At 38.6% G+C, this 18834-nt stretch overlaps 1 protein-coding gene across 7 annotated transcripts in view; it reads left to right on the top strand.

The window, feature by feature from the left end:
* Positions 1-18834, top strand: part of LOC122573008 (teneurin-m) — a 653565-nt gene that overhangs the window by 378452 nt on the left and 256279 nt on the right. For 2 of the 7 annotated variants that reach the window (XM_043738839.1, XM_043738838.1), the window contains exon 1: positions 18311-18810. The exons of the other annotated variants lie outside the window; for them this stretch is intronic. In XM_043738839.1, the coding sequence (XP_043594774.1) occupies positions 18798-18810 (13 nt within the window). In that variant the 5' untranslated portion in view covers positions 18311-18797. Of the gene's footprint in view, positions 1-18310; positions 18811-18834 lie in introns of those variants that run through there. 7 annotated transcript variants of the gene reach the window in all.

The following is an 18834-nucleotide window of genomic DNA, read 5'->3' as shown; positions in this document are numbered from 1 at the left end:
CATAACTCAAAATGTACAGTTTTTCAGTTATTGATATAGTAGAAAGGGTTGTTAATATCATTTATACGCGTTTTCTCAAAAATGACAAAAATTATATAATTATACCAGGAGTTAACACCTTAACCTACAATTACGGGCATAGCCCGTAGTACGATGATCGGGCCAAACGTAAATATTACGGGCTGCGCGAGCTTTTTTTACGTTTTCGGCCCAAAATTCCCGAACGTAAATAGTAGATTAAGGGGTTAAGGAATTTTACGCAAATATATAGAACGTAATGGATTTATCTACTTTAGCTAGAACGCTTATACCTTTGTCGCTAATCTCAAAATTCTCTTCCTTATACAAATTCCACATCTCATTAAATCAATTCGACATTTCGAAGCGACCGCTTTACGAAGTCAGAACGATTCTCATGTCTGGTTTTTCTGCAACTGAATGATATTTTTACAATATTTCGTAATAGGCGATGTTGAAATATAAAATTAATTTTAATCCATGAGAGACGCGTGTACATGATCCGTTGCACAGTGCTGTAGCTGTACGGATTAGCCTCCTCGTCCGGTGACCTGCTTCAGCACCACCCCTGTTAAGCCAACCTATTCTGTGATCCGCTTTCGCCATTTCAATTTCGTTGTCCCCTCGTGTCGCTCCTCTTCCGCGTCTTCCGCATCCTGAGAACATCTACAGCTGCGCCTACAGCACTGGAAAGAGCGAGTAAGAGTGACAGAGGAGAATAGAAGAGGAGAGATAGAGAAGGCAGACTCTCTGTCGAACCTGCGAAATAACACGGTACTTCCACCTTCAGACTTTGCAACCTTTCTACCGGTGGCTTCGAGGACGGGGCCAGAAGAAAGGGGAAAACCCAGACTTCGTCTTCGAAATAACCGAAATAACCTTTCTCCTGCGAGGATAATCGTGGAACGATAGACTTGGCACGAAATTCGCGAGGCCGGGAATTAAGTTGCTTCTTGTACGGCTTTGCGAATGGGATTTCCACAAATCGAAATCACCTTCGAGTAGCCAGGCCTTCGAACTGTCTCCGTGACTTTGTCGTCTGCCAAAATTGCGGCCAGGCGCTTTGTCGTCGGCTAAATCTAGCCGCACCGTGAAATTATACTGTCACGTTCACGCGTTCCAGTATTTATTTTTCCTTTATTAAAAAAAAAAAAAAAAATAAAAATTTGGAAAGTCGCCTGTGTCAGCCCTTTGTGTTTGTCTATTATTGTTTTGCTTCTACTACATAGAGTCAATTATTTTGTATTAAAACTTCGTTATATTGAAATATATCAGAGTAGATAAATTGGTAACTATAGTAAAATGACGAGCAGTTTTTAAATTTGATCTATTAAGTGTGAACTATTGTGGACCAGTCACGATAAAATGCTCGACGCAACTTGAATCTCAAAGAGCCAATTTCTGTCATAACTTTGGGAAATTTTGATAGGAAAACTGATACAAAAATATCGCTCTATTAGTTCACGTTTTCATGACGCGCGTGTATCTACCTTTTATTTATCTAGATATCAAATTCTTCTCATGTACTAATAAAATATTTTCCATTTCGAATCCTATTTTTTCTCTTCGCTTTGTTTACATTCGAAAGTGACCATTCGCCATTGTAAATTCCAACGTGAAAGTACCAACAGTTAAAATAACAAGAGACGTAATCTCTGACTGGGAAACAAACCAATGTTTCAGCGGAATCAATTCTTCGACAAGACACGATCAGTCGTCACTGCACCTGCACGTGCGTCAACAGTCGCGTTGCAATTGGAATTCACTTCTCCACTAAGAGTCCCGTAAGACTATAAAAGAGCCCGTAAAAATGTGGTACTTAAAGATAGCAGCTGGCTCGACTATGCAGCGAAGATGATCACGAAAGCTATTTGGAATATGCATAAGAAACAATTGTGAAGCAATACCTCTAACGCCGATAACTTGAGCTATCTGATCTTCTTGCGTCGATAACAGTCCTCCAACGGCGGTCAAATTTACGTTCTCAAAGTTAGAATAATCCCCGTAGATTACCATCTGATAATTCAGTTACAGCGTACTGAAACGGAACTTGTAGCTATAAAGATTCCTACGAATGGTCCTGGAACCTACTTTCTTGGTTTTTGGGTACCAAATCAAACGCAATTAAAAATAGTAAAACATTATTGCTCGGTGTAATTTATTATTTGAAAATTAGACATTCAGAAATAATTCGTTGTTCTAGAATCAGAATATTCAGGAACGATTTACTACATTTTTCTTTATTATATTCGAAAATCTTTATATCGAGATTCTTTGTATACTTTGATAGTTGCATATAGATCTAATTGTTGGAAAAATACGAATTCGCACAAATATTCGCAGTCTGGACATACGTAACTAATCTAAATTTCATTAATTTACAGTTTAACAAAATTTGAAATATTTTCCAACTCTGCGTTAACAACCAAATATTCCAACTTGCGTCGTTAAAAATTGTGAAGAAAATGTTTCTGTATACGTACGACCGTATTTCTTTGACCAAGCACGGGATATAAACGAGCGGAGTATCCAACGATTTCATCTTCGACTACGCATAAACACGAAACACAGGTCGTTTCATCTCTGTCCGCGTTCTCGAAATCAGATTAAAGGTGGACCATCCAACGCCCACAGGCCGAACGATCCATTCCTCAAGTTGGAAGAACGCATTTCGTCTCGTATTCGTGTACAAGACATCTTGATAGGATCACCAATTATTCTCGTGGCTGGAAGTGCGGAGTACGAGCCTGTCAATTATCTACCTGGGCAGTGAATCCATGAGAAACGATCGTTCGAGAAGAATCGTTACACACCATTGATAAACACCATTTATTCACAAACTGGTTAAACGAAAAGAAAAAGTATATGGAGTATGATTTATGATGGGCACGTGCGCTCGTGTAACCGAGTAATCCCTGTACCTGCCTTCAATTTATAAGTATTAGCGCACTATTTGGTTTTCTATCTGATGTGATAATTTATTTAAGTCACTAAGCAAACGATTAATCGATCACGGTCCTATGACTGTAGCTATACTAAGGAAAAATAAATTTACTATGAATAATGCTTATTCAATAATAAGGAAATGCATAATAATACTAAGAATGAAACTTGTATATCTTCGTATTTTGTATGTTATTTATATAAGAATGACAATAGTCTATAGCACTAACGTTTATCTAATAATTGAAATAATCATGTGATTTTCCCAAGTGACATTTTTTAAATAAATACCGTGAAGGTATCTGGAAACATGGAATTAAAGTTTTATCGCATAAGACGGCATTTGTTATACATCTAACTTCATGAAAGGACAGGTGGATCTGATGAGCTGTGCACTAACTATCACACTCTCTAAATTGCCAGGAATAAAACGGAAAAGAGTTACGTGAAAATTTTGCAGAAGATCGTGTCGCGTGACGGATTATATTTTTTAAACAAACGTTCCACCCTTTCGGGCTTGGTCGCTGCTCGTTTCCGATGCGAACTACTATCTTTCTTTTTTTCTTTGCAATTATGCGAATGGTACGTCGCAATGTACACACACACACACACATCGTGCACGCGCGCGCATACGTACACATACACATAACACGATGTGTTTCGAGCGGATATATGAATCCTCCGTACTTTGCTTCGTACCTCGCTTCAACCCTCATGCATGTGTACATAAACTCGGCGCGGCTCGGGCTCAGCCGTGTATATTTTAGCGTCTGTGAATAATCAGCAATCAGCAGTAGCTGCGGCAATGGCGGCGGTAACAAATTGCACGTGTACACACACAAACTAGGCATGCAAATTCGAGAAGCGAGCGGAGACTTTGCCCGAATCCCAGCCTACGAGGATGTCCCTTTCGGGCTAACGAGTCATGAAACCGCCGCAGAGAATCGACGTATTGCTCTTCAGGGACCAGTCGAGAAATTCACCGATGAATGAGCTTACCTTTGCTACAATGCTATTTCCAAAGTCGATCCAGTTTTACATTTATCTTGTAAACCTCTATATATATTACAATTTTCACATTTCAAACTTTACATTTACGTATAGAATACATTTCAAGTCTCTTAATATCCAGAACAAACTCGGATAACAATTTTCGCAATAGTCAGTGTCGCTACGATTGCGTCAATAGAGTGCGAACGATTACTAATTAGAGAAAGAAATTTGCGTTCATTCAAATCGTCAGTAAAAAAAAAAGTGGAAGTGGTGGAAGAGTAAGGGAGTGTATATTACGTGGCGTCGTTGCAAGTTCCCGTAGAAATCGGAGTAAACGGAGTAAAACGACACGCGGCAACAACCGACAAGGGGTTTCGTTCCGCGTTTTCAGTGAGAAATTACGATCGTTACCGATAATTAACGCGAAACGTAGTCTACGGGCTACGAGCATTGCATAACCTCGTATAACATAAACGAGATACCGCCGTGGCAATTATCGCTGCTTACGACTATTAATAACAGGATTTTCTTGGCAGCAACGCTCCAGGAAGATCCTTTCCTCCTCCTCCTTCCGGTTTCACAGAAGGGTGGCATCGACGGTTCTTGCCATCGGTGGTTAGAAAGTAGCTCTCCAAGCCACGATCCATTGTACGTTCCAGCCCAATTTGCCATGATTATTTTACACTCGGTGAAATTCATTTCGTCGGGTGGTTTGCCCTTCGGTGGTCTTCCCTTCTCTTGGAACTGCATAATGGATGAGTCGAGTATGAATCGACCATCGAGACATAAATACTTCGTTGACACCCTTCTTCGTTCGTTAGGATTCACAATCCTTTTACTTCGATCGAGAAGCAAATAGTTAAACGAAGTTTACGTTTCCAAGTTCCTTTTAAAGAATACTTTCTGTTCTGTATGCTATAAGTTATTTTGTCAAAGAGACAGTACGTAGAGGTCAGAGTCAAGCTACTTAAGATATAAATCTTAGTGGGTTATGTTCGTTGTAACTTCATGTTGCAAAAGCTGAGAACATCTTCGTACAAGAAGCTTTACGAACAGTCACGCTACGTCTTAATAAAAATTAGCATTAAAACAATTAATTCATCCGATGAGTGATATTTACACAATTCTTCTTGCATCTGGAAATCTTTATGTCAAACCACCGTCTTAACTTGAAAGGATGTCCGATAGAAAAGAAATTGGATTAGTCAATCGTAATAACTAAGTTTCCGCTGTTCATCCTTCCTCTCTCGATCTTTTAAACACATTTTAAATCACCGTTCCATCTCCAAACCATGGAAAAAGCGTATAATTCGTTTAAGCGTGGCGATCGAAGATCACAGGGCAGAAAAAGGTCGTAAAAGTGGTGGAAAATTTGGAGGAAATTTCTAGGACAAGGACCGATGTAGATACATGCAGATACAACGTCGATAGGAGTTGCTTGTCAAGCTTCCCTTAAGCCGGCTGCAAGAGACAAACTCTCCAACGAAGATAAGCTCTTGCTCATAGTAATTGAACCGCAGTTGCTCTAATCTCGACTGGACGTGTTTCCAGCGAGAGTCGCAAGTGCAAAGTAACGAGAGTAGTTAAGGCAATATCGCGTATTCTGTGGAATCGTCGAATTACGGAGTACTCGGAAATACATTTTAACTAATTGAACGTCGGCGAACTTCTGCCAGCGAAACGGTGAAATCTGACGCGAGTATCGGATTCCTCTTCGTTTAAAAATCAATGATAGTCATCAAATGGTGGAAATATTTCGAATATGTATGTATATCGTTTAATACAAGAGAAAATGAAAGAGGAGGGCTATAATTGATGGTCTTTTTTTTTTTTAGAGGAAAATGGAGGAGAAAGAAACAAAGGTCTGAGAATAATAATGATCACAAATTGAAAATAATTGTTTATTGTAATTTTAATGTATAAATATGTTAAGTATCATATAGTAGATAAGATTTGAATAATGAAATGTATAATATAGCAAGATTTGAGACAGAATGGACAATTACACGTAATATTCTATTTTATGTAATTCTAGCTTTTTTATAGTTTACTTTCAACTCTGAAAACAACGAAAATTTTCACGTAAGATTTTATTTTATAGAATAAGAAACAACGCAAAATGTCAGCAATCACTGTTATTACACAAATATTAGAAATACAGGGAGTGTCTTAAGACGAAGGGTTGATGGAACGTTGCGCGACCAATCTGCGATATTGTCTATATTTTTCTGTCGTCTTATTCCCTCCCTGAGGGAGTAGAGAATAAAAAAAAGTGTAAAACGGAGGGATGCAGAGTCATACTGCGACAAAATTGCCCTTCAGACTGAGCTTCATAACTGTGCGACAAGTTCGAACTAGCGAACAACGAAAATGAGAGTGCCTGACGTCTCGTACATCGCCATAATCCAGATGAAACCTGTAGGAATAAGAAATGAGAATATCCAGACAAAGAAATCACAACTACCGTTTCGAGTCTATAGCACAAATATAAATTTGACTCTCCTTGCTTCTCTTTTTTTTTTTTTCAACGATGAATATGTTTTCTTCGCCAATATTCTCACGTTTAATTCAGTTGAAGAGAAAATATTTCTCATTTAACTCTCCTGCAGCTTGTTTAATCATATTCGACAAAATAATATTTTTGTATCGTAAATTTCTCAAGTTCGGATATTATTATTATTAAATTTCGAACAAAATGTGGATAATATTACACAATTAAAGTCGTATAAATCTAAAAGTTATCGTGTATTAAATTTCTACTCTTTGATATCGTTGTTTTCGTGTTGATCTTTTGCTTAAGATTTTTTTGAAATATTAGATATAGAAATTTTGTCTTAATTAAATTAATATTGAAATATTAAATTCTTGATTTGTTGAAACGAGATTTAAATATAAAAATTCGAGGACTTCAGCGCGGTTAAGGCGTATTAGAGAGTGAAATTTCTCAACACATTTGAGTAAGAGAAATCGAAAGTAGAAATTACAATCTTAATCAACTTCAGTTAATAGACATCTGTTTCCGAAAGATTAATTTAACTAGCAGATAGATCCTCTTCATATGTATTACATTATAATGTGAAATTAAATATGTTTCTTCTGTTCCAGGTGAGTACTTATACGAAATCATCTTGTGGATGAAATATGCGACTGACAAGTGAGTGTTCTAAGAACGTACATATTTTTAATTGGATTTACATTATTTAGTTTGTAATTTAAAATAATAGAACAGTGGATAAAAATTGTTTGAAAATATAAAAGTGTATGTAAAAAATGGAATATTACTATAACCAGAACGCTAGTTACTATGAAGTATTTTCAGGAATTAAGAGATTTTCTAATATTAGCTCGCCCCCAATCTCTTTACAGATGAGTAATTCGATTGCTATATCAGAAACTGTGATTTTGCTAATAGTGTCATCATGTAGTATAAATAACGTGTATTACACATTGATATTTGCATTAAATTTAATCTCAGAGAACGTAGTTAATTTTTAATATTCACATGAAATATTGAACGTGTAGCTGAAATACAGCGAGGACACAGTATTAATAATAAGGAAGATTAATAACATTAAGAATGATATTAATGAGATACTGCAGTTTATCTGCTGAAAGCTGAAATGGGAGAAATATAATGACAAAGATATTCTACTTTTTATTAAATTAACATCAATTTTAATAAACTTCCTCTAAGATATTTCAATACTTGTTTCAAAACATACTTTCTCATTCAGCAATCATACTATTCTCAACTCCCAATTCTACTCAATCGAATGAAATCAAAAAGTCAAATAGAGGGACCAAAATCGAAGAGACACGCGAATGCATAAAAATCGAACAACAAAATCGAATACACAACGAATCGAAAGTGAACAGACACGTAAAAGGTATGGACGTTTTTCATCGACTTAACGAAGTCGTAAAATATAGTAGCTACAGCGTGTTCTCTAGTCCAAAGCTGAAGCACGAGAGAAAGAGAGAGTAGGGCGAACGTGTGTAGGAAATTGCCGAGCAAACAGAGACAAGAATGCACACGTGGTACAACGAACGTGTGTAGGAATCGTGGTTCATACGTGCGAATACACGCGTAGGTAGTGAGAATACGGAGAGCGGGTCAGAGGCAACCCGATGCATTATTCAACTCGGTCAACCCTAACTCACGCAAGACGCATCCTCATCCACCCTCGACCACATTTAGAATGAACCACGTTAACTACCAATCCGCGTGTACAAGTAAGCCTCAGGATGATAGTAAGCCACTCTTCGATCGCGTAGTACTCCGCTAGAGTTTAACGATACAAACAACTGCTTATCAAGAAGTTTCAGATTAGTCTACTTAGTGTCTTCAACTTGATTTAACTCCACAGCCTTGATTTTTCAGCCTGAAAATTTCCGTGAGCGTGTGTTTGAAGGTTTGAATGATGCAATTTCATCTTGGTTTCTTTTATGTGAAAATATTTGTTTTCTTGTTGAAAATTTAAAGTGTTCTTTCTTGCGGTTTGGTGGATTATTTATTAATATTTTATAAATTTAGTATTATATAAAAGGTCTGTCTATTCAATTTCATATTTCGGTTACAATAATGCTTTTAATGTTCGAATAATTTTCATTTCACACCCAGCCACCGTGTAACCAATTTTGCCCTTTTTCCCCACTAGAATAAACGAATAACGTGTACCTCCATCGTAAAAATGTCGAAAATAAGGTCAGCCGGAATAAACATTTGTACAAACTTTTTTTGATCATTTCTATGCAGTGAGTTCACCCCTGAAGTAATACATTTTATGAAATGCTCTGTGTGCTCGCGATCTTAATTTTCCTCATAGCGCAGGCTTGCTGCGTTCGCTTTAAAACCACCTTCACGAGATAGAAAGATACCGTGTTCCGCTGAACACAAGCGAACTTAACGTGTCACCTGCAAGAAAGCTTCCTATATAAATTATCATAAATGTCCGCTTGTGTTACGCGTTATTCGACTTTTTTTCTTTTTCGAACATTCAAGCAATGAAAAAGTAGAATTTAGTAATTGTTGTAAAAATTATTTCAAAAGTGACTTGACTTGTCAAGATCATCAAGATCAAATTAGCTTCTTTCCGAAAATTAAATTCAACTAAAAATCATCTTTTTCTCCTTCACTCTCAAAGAACTTTATTCTTTCTACATTCACAACATAAACTAACATTTTATAATAATTCAATCATTTGATTAAAATATACGCTACATCTGTAGGCTTCCTTCTTTTTAAAAAGTTTACTGATTATAAGAAGTAAAAGATCGTTGCTGTTGTTTATCGTTCACACGGTCGAGCGCACGATAGTAAGGGTCGAGAAAAATCGGAAGGAACTGGAAATGTTGGAGACAAGAAGGAGCAGGGTCGCTTTTGGGGGAGTTTGAAAAGTCCTTTGCGAGTCGCGGTCTGATTCGAGAGTGGTCAGGCGAATCGAAATGGGTATTTGGTATTCTGACGAAGTAACTCCGGCTTCTTTCCTCTTTTCCGCTCATCGCACATGCACGCCAACTATCTTCCGATCGTTCAAGAGTTCCCCGTGTCTTTCGTCTTCGAAGCGAATAAATATTTGCGACAACGGCCAGACCACGAAACTCTTCATACAGTAAAGGCCGAAATAGAATGACTCTGCCTACTCGACTGCGCTTTCGTTTGCTTCTGAAAAATAGAAAATGCTCGACTCGTTAATATTAAACTCTATACACACTGTATAACGAAATGTATTGCGAAAATGAGAATTGTGTACTTTAACGTCTTATTAGTCCTATTATCGAGTATAAAAATTGCATGCGCGCTATTTATTTACGTTGTTAAAAAAAAAGGTAAATAAAACAAAATAAAAAAATTGTTTTGTCAGGGTATGTAAAATAATTCGACGTAATTCAAAATCCATTCCAAAATAAATAAAAAAAGGGAAAGTACAACAAGGAATAAAGAAAATTGATTGAATTTCAGCTTACCTCGATTCACAGCGCCTTATCATTCAATTTATACGTCGTAGAACTCGAATTCCTCAGTGACCAAGCTACAATTCCTCCCCGAGCACCAACAATCGATAATCGAGCCAAAGAACCGGAAGACTCGTCCCGGCGACTACATTGGGTAGTTTCCAGTTTTTAATTAGCGTTTCTTTACGTAATTCGAAAAGCAATTTCTTAGCAAGTTAACAAACAGGACGATGTCTGTCTCGAGTCTTTGGCGGAGACTTCGATTTGAAGCAACTCGCGGTAAACATTCGAGATGCTCCAACTTTCCACACGGTCCCCTTCGCGACTTAAGACGAGAAAGGAGTCGTTTTCATCCTTAGCCTTCTCCATTCTTCTTTCCTTATCTGTCTTTTCCTTCGTGAACTATCACAAGTTCGCGAGGGCTATCGATTTGATCGCATGGCGAATTCGTATCAAACGAACCGATTGCAGAAAACTTGTCGAGAGCCCGACGAAATCCTTCCTCTCCCTCTCTCTCTCTCTCTGTCTGTCTGTCTGTCTTTCTAGTGAACCACCCTCCAATTCTTCCAACCCTCTCCGCAACCGTGTTCTCTTTTTCTGTATGCTGCATCCCTCCTCCGTTTCTTTCCCGATTGTCCTGGTTTTATTCCAGGCCATTGCCCTCATCGTCCTTCCTCGCGAGACGCTACAGGGAATATAGTAAAAGCTACGAGGTATGAATCAAAAGACCTCAAAGGATTGAAAACACCCTTACGAAGATGCTGTTCAGTTTCGATCACCGGTTAGCCGAATCCGGAACGCCGAGAAATTGCTGTATTCTTCACGTCCCGTGGTAAATGGCCGCGGTTTGTCGATCGAACAGGCACACTGTCGCAATGGTAGTTCTGAAGTCTTTTTCTATCTTGCGAATCCTGTATTTGGTGTTGTAACAGTTGTAGATTGTAGCAGTTTGGAAGATTTATTATATATCTACCAATTGCTGTCAATATATCGAGTAGCTTTTCCAAAAAACTATTCGTCTTTTCAGTAATCAGACTTGCCGCGAAACGAAATCTTTAAAATTAATTAGGGACAACACTACTTTTAAACTTAGCATTTCTACGATATATAATCCTTTTCTAATCTCCTATCAAATATAACGCAGAATATATCTACTGTGAAAGAGGCTATGAAATTTCCAAACGACTTAATGCTTCAAAGATAAGTTTAACTCTTTCGATGAATAATCGTAGGTTTAAAAAAGAAATTTGAACATCGCGCCTCTCGGCACTTTGTTTTTGCGAGATATCGGGCACGGACAAAGAAGTGCAAATTTCAGAACTTAGACGTCATTAAGCGAAGAGTGGCAGTCCCTCGAAAAGTTTTATCAGTTTATTCAGGGTAATCTCCTGACATTAAATTAATGAACGTCGTGGCTCTTGTTTTGTCACGTGGTTTTCTAAGAGCAAACAACTTCGGAGGCAAGGAAGCGGGCTCCATTTTACCCTAAGGATGAACATTTCCTGTGCCAACGCGTAATTTTGGAAGCAACAAGAAACGAGCTCCTTTATTTTACCCTTTAATTTACCTATAAATCTCGCAATACTACAAAACTTTACGAGGGTTCAACTGAATAATTGAATTATATACGTAGTCAGTTGCTTTTAAATTGCCACTGTACCGTACATTGTTACGAGATAAATTAGACCTGCCGCCGACTTCTCTCTATAGTTCCTGCTTCTCCCTCCTTTCAAATTAGCAACCTTCATTCCACGCTCACGATTATGGGCATAAAATGTCACTTTCATTTGTCACCAGTTTAAAATCTAGGTTTATGGAACATGTACCATTCTATCGGATATAAAGTTTTTCATGATCTTATAATTCGTTAACGTTAGCAAAGGGTGCGTTAATTGAAAATTATTTGATTTTAAAACAGATACGGTACTTACTTTTTACTGTCCCTTTGATCTATAGTTCCGCCGTTTTATATTGTAACTTGGTCCAATTCTTGGAAATTCTGCGTCTGTTTAATATTCGAAGACTAAGTTCTGATACCTGCAGCTATTTCACGTTTATTACTTTCTGACGATAGGTTACATTCGTACGTTATTATTATATCAAACTATATAAAAAATTCAAATACAAAAAATCGTTATCGCTAGACTGCAAGTGTTTAGGTGTTTTAAAATATTTGTATAATATTATTCTATTGTTTTAATAGAGACACGATTGGGTCTTTTATGAATATTGAAACTTTGGTAATCGTCAGTTTTTAGTGTAAAAGATATTTTTGAAAACTTTCGATAGAGATAATTTGAGATAAAGAAAGGAAAGAAATTTTTCTCTCTTTGCAATGTAACGCTGATGATCCGGTCGTACTGGAAACGAGGTCATCGTTCTTCTTCTCGTCGATCGGATCATGGAGCACTAGTGAAATACAGCGAGCACTAGATTGCTGTACAATGAGATCGTATACAAAATTCACGTAATCCTGTCGACTTTTAAGATAGCCTTTAAATCATTTATCTTCGTATCGTGCTTGATCGAACGATAAATATTTATTAATCATACTCGAAGAAACGTATCTACTTACGCACGATACCTTCAAAAATTGCTGTTATATATTTCCGCTTGTGATATTAAAAATTGAAGGATCTTAGCATGCGTATTGTTATCTAAAAAAATTTAGTTGAATCGTTTCATAATTATAGAAAAGGAGAACAATTTTTCAATCGTCTCAGCTTCTCCTAAACTAGGATCGAACTTATTATATATTTGCATGCAGTTTTCTAACTGAAAACGCAATAATATGCAAATGTGGTTCATTATATCGAAAAGAAACAAAGGACGCATCGATACAATTTTCCAAGGGAAACTTTAGAGAAGAGTTAGCAAGCTCGCATAGATTCGCACCTGAAATATTTTCTGGAAAAGGAGGAAGGAAGGTCTGGTGGCTCGATGGCTTTTGCGCGTCCTTCAGAACCTCGGCCCGTGTTGCCGATAACATCCTAACATCCTTCAAATCCAACGAGGTGTACACACACGAAACACGCCTGAAAGCGGAACTCATCGACGTTGGTCGACACACACCGATGCACATCTCAAGCCCCGGTACCCATCCATCTTATACACGCGTCTCTGAAGAAGTTTTATTCTGTACGTTTCCAACCCTCTGGCCTATCTTCCTTTGCGCGCGATAACGTCAGCCTCCGCAACTGATTGTGAGAGAAGGATGTCGCCCCCTATACGGAATTTCCTTCTACGTTTCGTTCAGGATCATCCGAGACAACTTAAATCTTCGACATATTCCCCGTGAGTTCACATCGATGCCCTTTTATTACGTCGTACATCTTGTTATATCATTTATTTTTTCATTCAAATCCTTTCCTCGATAGCGATAATTATTATGATATTTATGCATACGCCTAATCGTTCTAAGAACACTTCTTACAAACAAATGAAATATTTACGTTATCATAATATCTCCATTTAAGTCAGTAAGGTCAGCTCTACGTAACGTATTATTTCTTCTTCTTATATATCAGAATAACTATTTCTCCATTTATAGTTTTCAAAGCTTTGAAAAAGACGTCTCTCCTTCCCATTGAATAATTCAATTTTCTTTTTAACTCAAATAGAGAAGATAAGGGAATTTGGACGAGTTTGCCTCTGGGAATGATCGATGCAGAATGAATGTGCATGTATGGAAATGCTGGCTAGGAGTCGTCACTATTCTAGGAACGCTTTCATATTTACATATTCGTAGATTGCTTCAGTTAAGTCTGTGCACGATACAAAAGGACGATAGGATAATGGCTCTTACTGATGCATATGTAAATCAAAATCGAATTACCTCGCTGGATCTTCCCGAAGCATCTTTCGAAAAGATGACTTGTAGAGGAGTAAATAGGACAGAATCTGACGTTTAAATATTTATTAACTGTGACTATCTTTCACAGACTTTTTTATTTAAATACACCACAAAGGTACTCGGCAATTTTGAAATACTTCTATTGTGCGGGTTATTGAAAATTTAAATTTGAACGAAAGGAGAGAAAATCTGACAAGAGAACGTTCTATTTTCTAATATATTTATCGACAAAACATACAAAATAAAATAGAATAGACTATAAAACTGGCTGAAAAATGAATGACATTACGCTTCGCTACGTTGAGAAAAGGATCACTTTTCTTCAATTTTCAGTGATTTCGCCTCATCTCGCTCGCTTTCCCTTTCATACGGAACAATCGTATAAATATCGGCACACCACCGATTCTACGAAAGATCATCCTCCTTTCTTCGCCAGAAGTCGACATTGAAGAGCGAGTAGGATGAAAACAGAGCGTAGACAAGATTCTCAAAGCCTGCCTTCCTCGCTCTTTCTCTCTGGTAAACGAACTATCCCAGAGCCCCGCCTCTATTCCTCCATTCTTTCCTTGACTGCATTTGTTCCTTATTAGATATTCCGTTTTATTGAACGAAGCCTAGAAGCCTTCCTTCCTGACGCCCTTTCTTGCATCCTTTTGCTTTGCTTCAGCTACATACGAGGATATATTCTTCTTCTGTCTTCTTCTTTGCTCTCTCCAAACCCTCTTTGGTTCCTTACTTTCCCTTCGATGCGAAACGCGCGGCTCCTCGTCCACGACATCATTTTATTCCGCGTCTCGAATTTCAAACGTTATTATTCACCCTTCCGCGAGCCCCTCCTGCGAATCTTAGATCTTTCTCGTAGAGCATTTCCGGTTAGGTGCGCACCCGGAAGCCATTCTTTCCTTCTTCTTCTCTTCGATTCGATTCGATTCTTAGAAATGTTTCGCTCGGGCTATAGTCGTCGATTCCATTTCTTGTTCACGCGCGGGGGCGTCCCTGGCAGGGAAATTTCTTTGTACATTCAATCGGGGATCAGAAGTGTATTTTGATGAGGAGACAAAGCCCGGGTTTTATCGTCACTCCGTGAGTTGAAGCGTGAGCGATCATGGATATAGTAACGTAATGCGATCTCTCCCGTCGTATCACTCGTATACTCACATCGTAGTCTACATAGAAATTAATCTGTGTGAATATTATGTAGAACCTGTTTTATTTTACAAGTTAAATTACATTGTGTCTCTTATTTATGTCTACATTCGATTCTATAACGTAGAATGTGCATTTTTTATGGAGAGGCATGGTTAAGTAGCTTATTTGAAATACTATTTTTAAAATAAGAACAGAAATTTTTAATTTGTAACGAAGAACTTAAGATAGAAATTAGTAGCTAAAGAAATGTAGTTTTACACCCACTATTCCATTATCGGATAATAAGTAAGAAAAGGTAGAAAAGAATTTTTATTATTTTCGCGTGATCTACATTAACAATACAGAAAAGTGAGTCACTTGCAATGCAAATATTTGATATTTTTCCATATTAGATCAATCGAAAATTAAAAGCTTTCCTTTCGGCGAAATAACGAAATTTTATCATTTTATCGATAGGAGGAGACTACGTGCAATACAACGTCAATCACAAAGGTGTAGAAATTAAAGCGTAATATCGTAACATTGGAAAGTATAGAGCGTCGTCACTTTTTGCTCGCGGAGGAGAAGGAAGGAAAACAAACGAGTTCTTCCTGTAATTCGAAACGATAGAACACTTTTAAAACGAAGTTACCGGCAACAATCTCCGATAAAATGTTTCTAAAGCTCTCTCGTTACTTAAGCTGTATAACGATATTGAGTGTCACTGGCATGTTCTATGCCCGTTCTCACGTAATAAAACAATTTCATTCACGTTCGAATGAAATACCGTGAACGGCCAAGAGACCGATGGTGGATCGATATCCGAATGATATTTTATACGTGAAAGCTTCCGAAGGTAGCGATAATAGTTGTTTCTAAATCGTGTCAATGTTTTCGAATAATTTATTTGTCACTAAATAACGCACACATCACGATGAAATACATGCATCGGCGCTGACGATTTTCAAACGAAACATTATTTATAACTTCTATTTATTTCCAACACAAAAACATCTTCGCATTAAAACTATTTCGACGATGTTAATTTGTATCTTTTAAAATCTTTCTTCTCACTAGCTAGTAACTCGTATAATTGCCATTTCGTCAAGACAATATGGTCAGTTTAAAGGTAACTAAAAGAAGTCAAAAAGTGAACAATCAATATTCAACCTCTAAAATCTTCCAACTCATTAAACCCAAATGCTCGAATAATAAAACAAGAATTCGAAACGTGAATAATCAATATCAGTCAACCCTCCCAGATTCCTCAATCTCTTTTCCTCCCTTCAGCTTCGAGAATAACGAACGCAGCAATATCTGATCATCCTAAATTGGTCGTACCCTTTTCACGGTGCTCTTGATCCAGGCAATCATCGTCCTGAAGCCATCATCCAGGAATGACCCGAAGAAAGCCGTCCCCGTGTATCCTGTACGTTTTGTTCCTCTGTCCATTCCTTCAATTTCTTTTCTCGCTCGTCTCTGTTCGCCTTCGATACGTATCCTGGATTCCTTCTCCACTCACATCAGTCGTCAATCTTTCCTCCTGCATCTCTCGCCTTTTCTTTCTCATTTTTTCTTATATTCTACGAGGCTCTGTCGCTTTTTCTTCACGTTTTCCCCCTTGGACCTTCGATTACCGCGTTTCTCACCTGAACAGCCGATTATGTCAGTCGGAGTTAAAGCCACGTTTGTTTATCTGATCCCACGTTATAACTACAGACAGACAGGCTACCGGTGGCTGCTCCGGGCGCTACCTCTTGCGTATTCGAGCGAGACGAGCAGAGATAGAAGATAAGAAGAAACGAAAGAGAAAGAATGAGAACAGCGTGCTCCGTAATGTCGCTCGAGGCGAGGACGCCTCTCCTTCGGAAAACAGTTTAGTTACGATGAATGGAGCGAATGAATCACGCGAACCAATTAAGGATTACAGTAGAAGATAGAGAGAAAGCAAGAATCGAGGCTGCTTCTTCACGCCTGCTTAACCTTCGCTGGCTCCCACTTAATTGCAACTGCTAAATATACTTTCCTCCGATCGAACGTTCCGTAAATTTTCCTCGAACGCGTCCAACGAACGTTGAATCGCGAGTTACGTCGACTTTCGTAATGCCCCGAGCAGTCAATTGAGTGTGTCGTGGCCATTGTGGGTCTGCGTGCAATAGCAGAGGACGATAGCTTCTATTTAGTCCTGCTTCGTGTTCACTGTACATAGTTAGGTTTATCTTTGCTAATTACAAAATGTAATTGTGGAACGTGAGTGTGGATAATATCTATTATCTATTATCTATTGGTAAAATCGATTGGTAGACGCAGATTTTGCTATTAAATGGAAAGAGAATTGTTCTAAGCGCAGTATAATTACTCCTTTCGTTCGTTATTTATACAATATCTTTACTTACTTCTTTTTCCATAATTTGATATTTCGTAGTATTCCAATTTTCCTTCCCAAAATTGTTGCAAATCTACCATCTTGGTATCGTATTCAATCATCAAAATTGTGAGTCTACGCTGCATAGACTTACGACAAATCTAAGCAAGGTGGGTGTTGCAGTTCCGTTTATACGTCCAGAATCAATTTAGTTTATCTGTTAATCTGGCAGTTTATCTTCAACACGAAGCATTCGTCTATGTTTTTCCTCTGTTTTATCTTTAACGAGATCCACATGCCATGCATTATGACTTTAATACAGTGAAGCACCAAGCGTTTAAGCTTATTCGATAGCTATGTGATTTCAACAACATTTGTTTTCCGTTACAAGAATTTCGGCAAACAGGATGAATTTTTTTCAAGATTTTTCGACGAAGAATGATATTCCGATCACCTTGTACTTTCATTTAAGAACGAATTACATACATACATAATCACATCACCGACTCTACGCTATCCTTCTCTAATAATCCGATCTAAGTAATCAAATTTAATTTTATATTCCACTTCTTTCGTAGCTGAAATAAGAACGGACCTAATCTACTGCTGTTGGTAGTGCTCGCGTTACGTCCTCGAGCGGGCGTCCTGGAGAAGAGGGTATTTGACGCGAGAAGCCGACACCTCTTCTTCTTCCCCGGTCTTTTCCTACGGTGGCACTGGTGGCTCGCGCTCTCCTCTCTGGGGCGCGGAGTGCCGATTTAGGGGATGAAACACGGAAGTAGGTTCGCGTGTACGCTCACATAGGTGCACACGCGTTCCTATGTGTACGTAGATGGACAGGATAGGGCAACGAAGGGAGAAAGGGGTAACAATGCCGACGAGGACTACGAGCAGGACGAAAACGTCGACGACGACGACGACGACGACGATGTCAGCGACGGTCGTTGACGACGGCGCAATGTCGCCACGGTGTCGCACGCATGCGCCACGTAGAAGTAACAGCCGCGGACTCGGGTCGAACCGGGAAGCCAGTCAGTGCATTGCCAGCTCCTGAACCGCGAACGCTGAACTCGTGCATTCCTATATAATCGCGAATCTAGCCCCTTACTGGCCACCGCACACACAGTGTTCCGGTCTCCTCGCGACAGACTCGAACCATCGACTACGCCTCGAACTAACCCAAATTTCTCGACCCTCTGACAATATCATTCTTCTTTCACGATTCTCGTTGTGATTTCGTTCAATGTAGGAGAATCGAGATCAGTGGAGAAGAATAGTGCAGGACATTGGCGTGTACATGTGTTGTGTGCCTTCCAGCGGCAGGATACACCGGCTGTCTTTGGATATATGTAGCTACCTTCCCGTGGCACGGATTCCTGCGACTGCATTGCACAATCGGCCTGTAAATCGACAATCGTGTTTCGTATCGATAAATCGGTGCTTACTATGATGATGATCATTATTATGGTGATTTGAGAGTGTGTGCAGTGCTCGTGTGCAATGACACAGAGGGCAACCGCCGGTGTACTTATAGGATCTTAAATGTACCAATTAGGTGAGTGACGCATTCTAGCGGATC

The sequence above is a fragment of the Bombus pyrosoma genome, linkage group LG11, assembly GCF_014825855.1.
Source record: "Bombus pyrosoma isolate SC7728 linkage group LG11, ASM1482585v1, whole genome shotgun sequence".
Taxonomy (NCBI): Eukaryota; Metazoa; Arthropoda; class Insecta; order Hymenoptera; family Apidae; genus Bombus; species Bombus pyrosoma.
The sequence above is the reverse complement of the archived record's forward strand: the minus strand, read 5'-3'. Positions and strand labels throughout refer to the sequence as shown.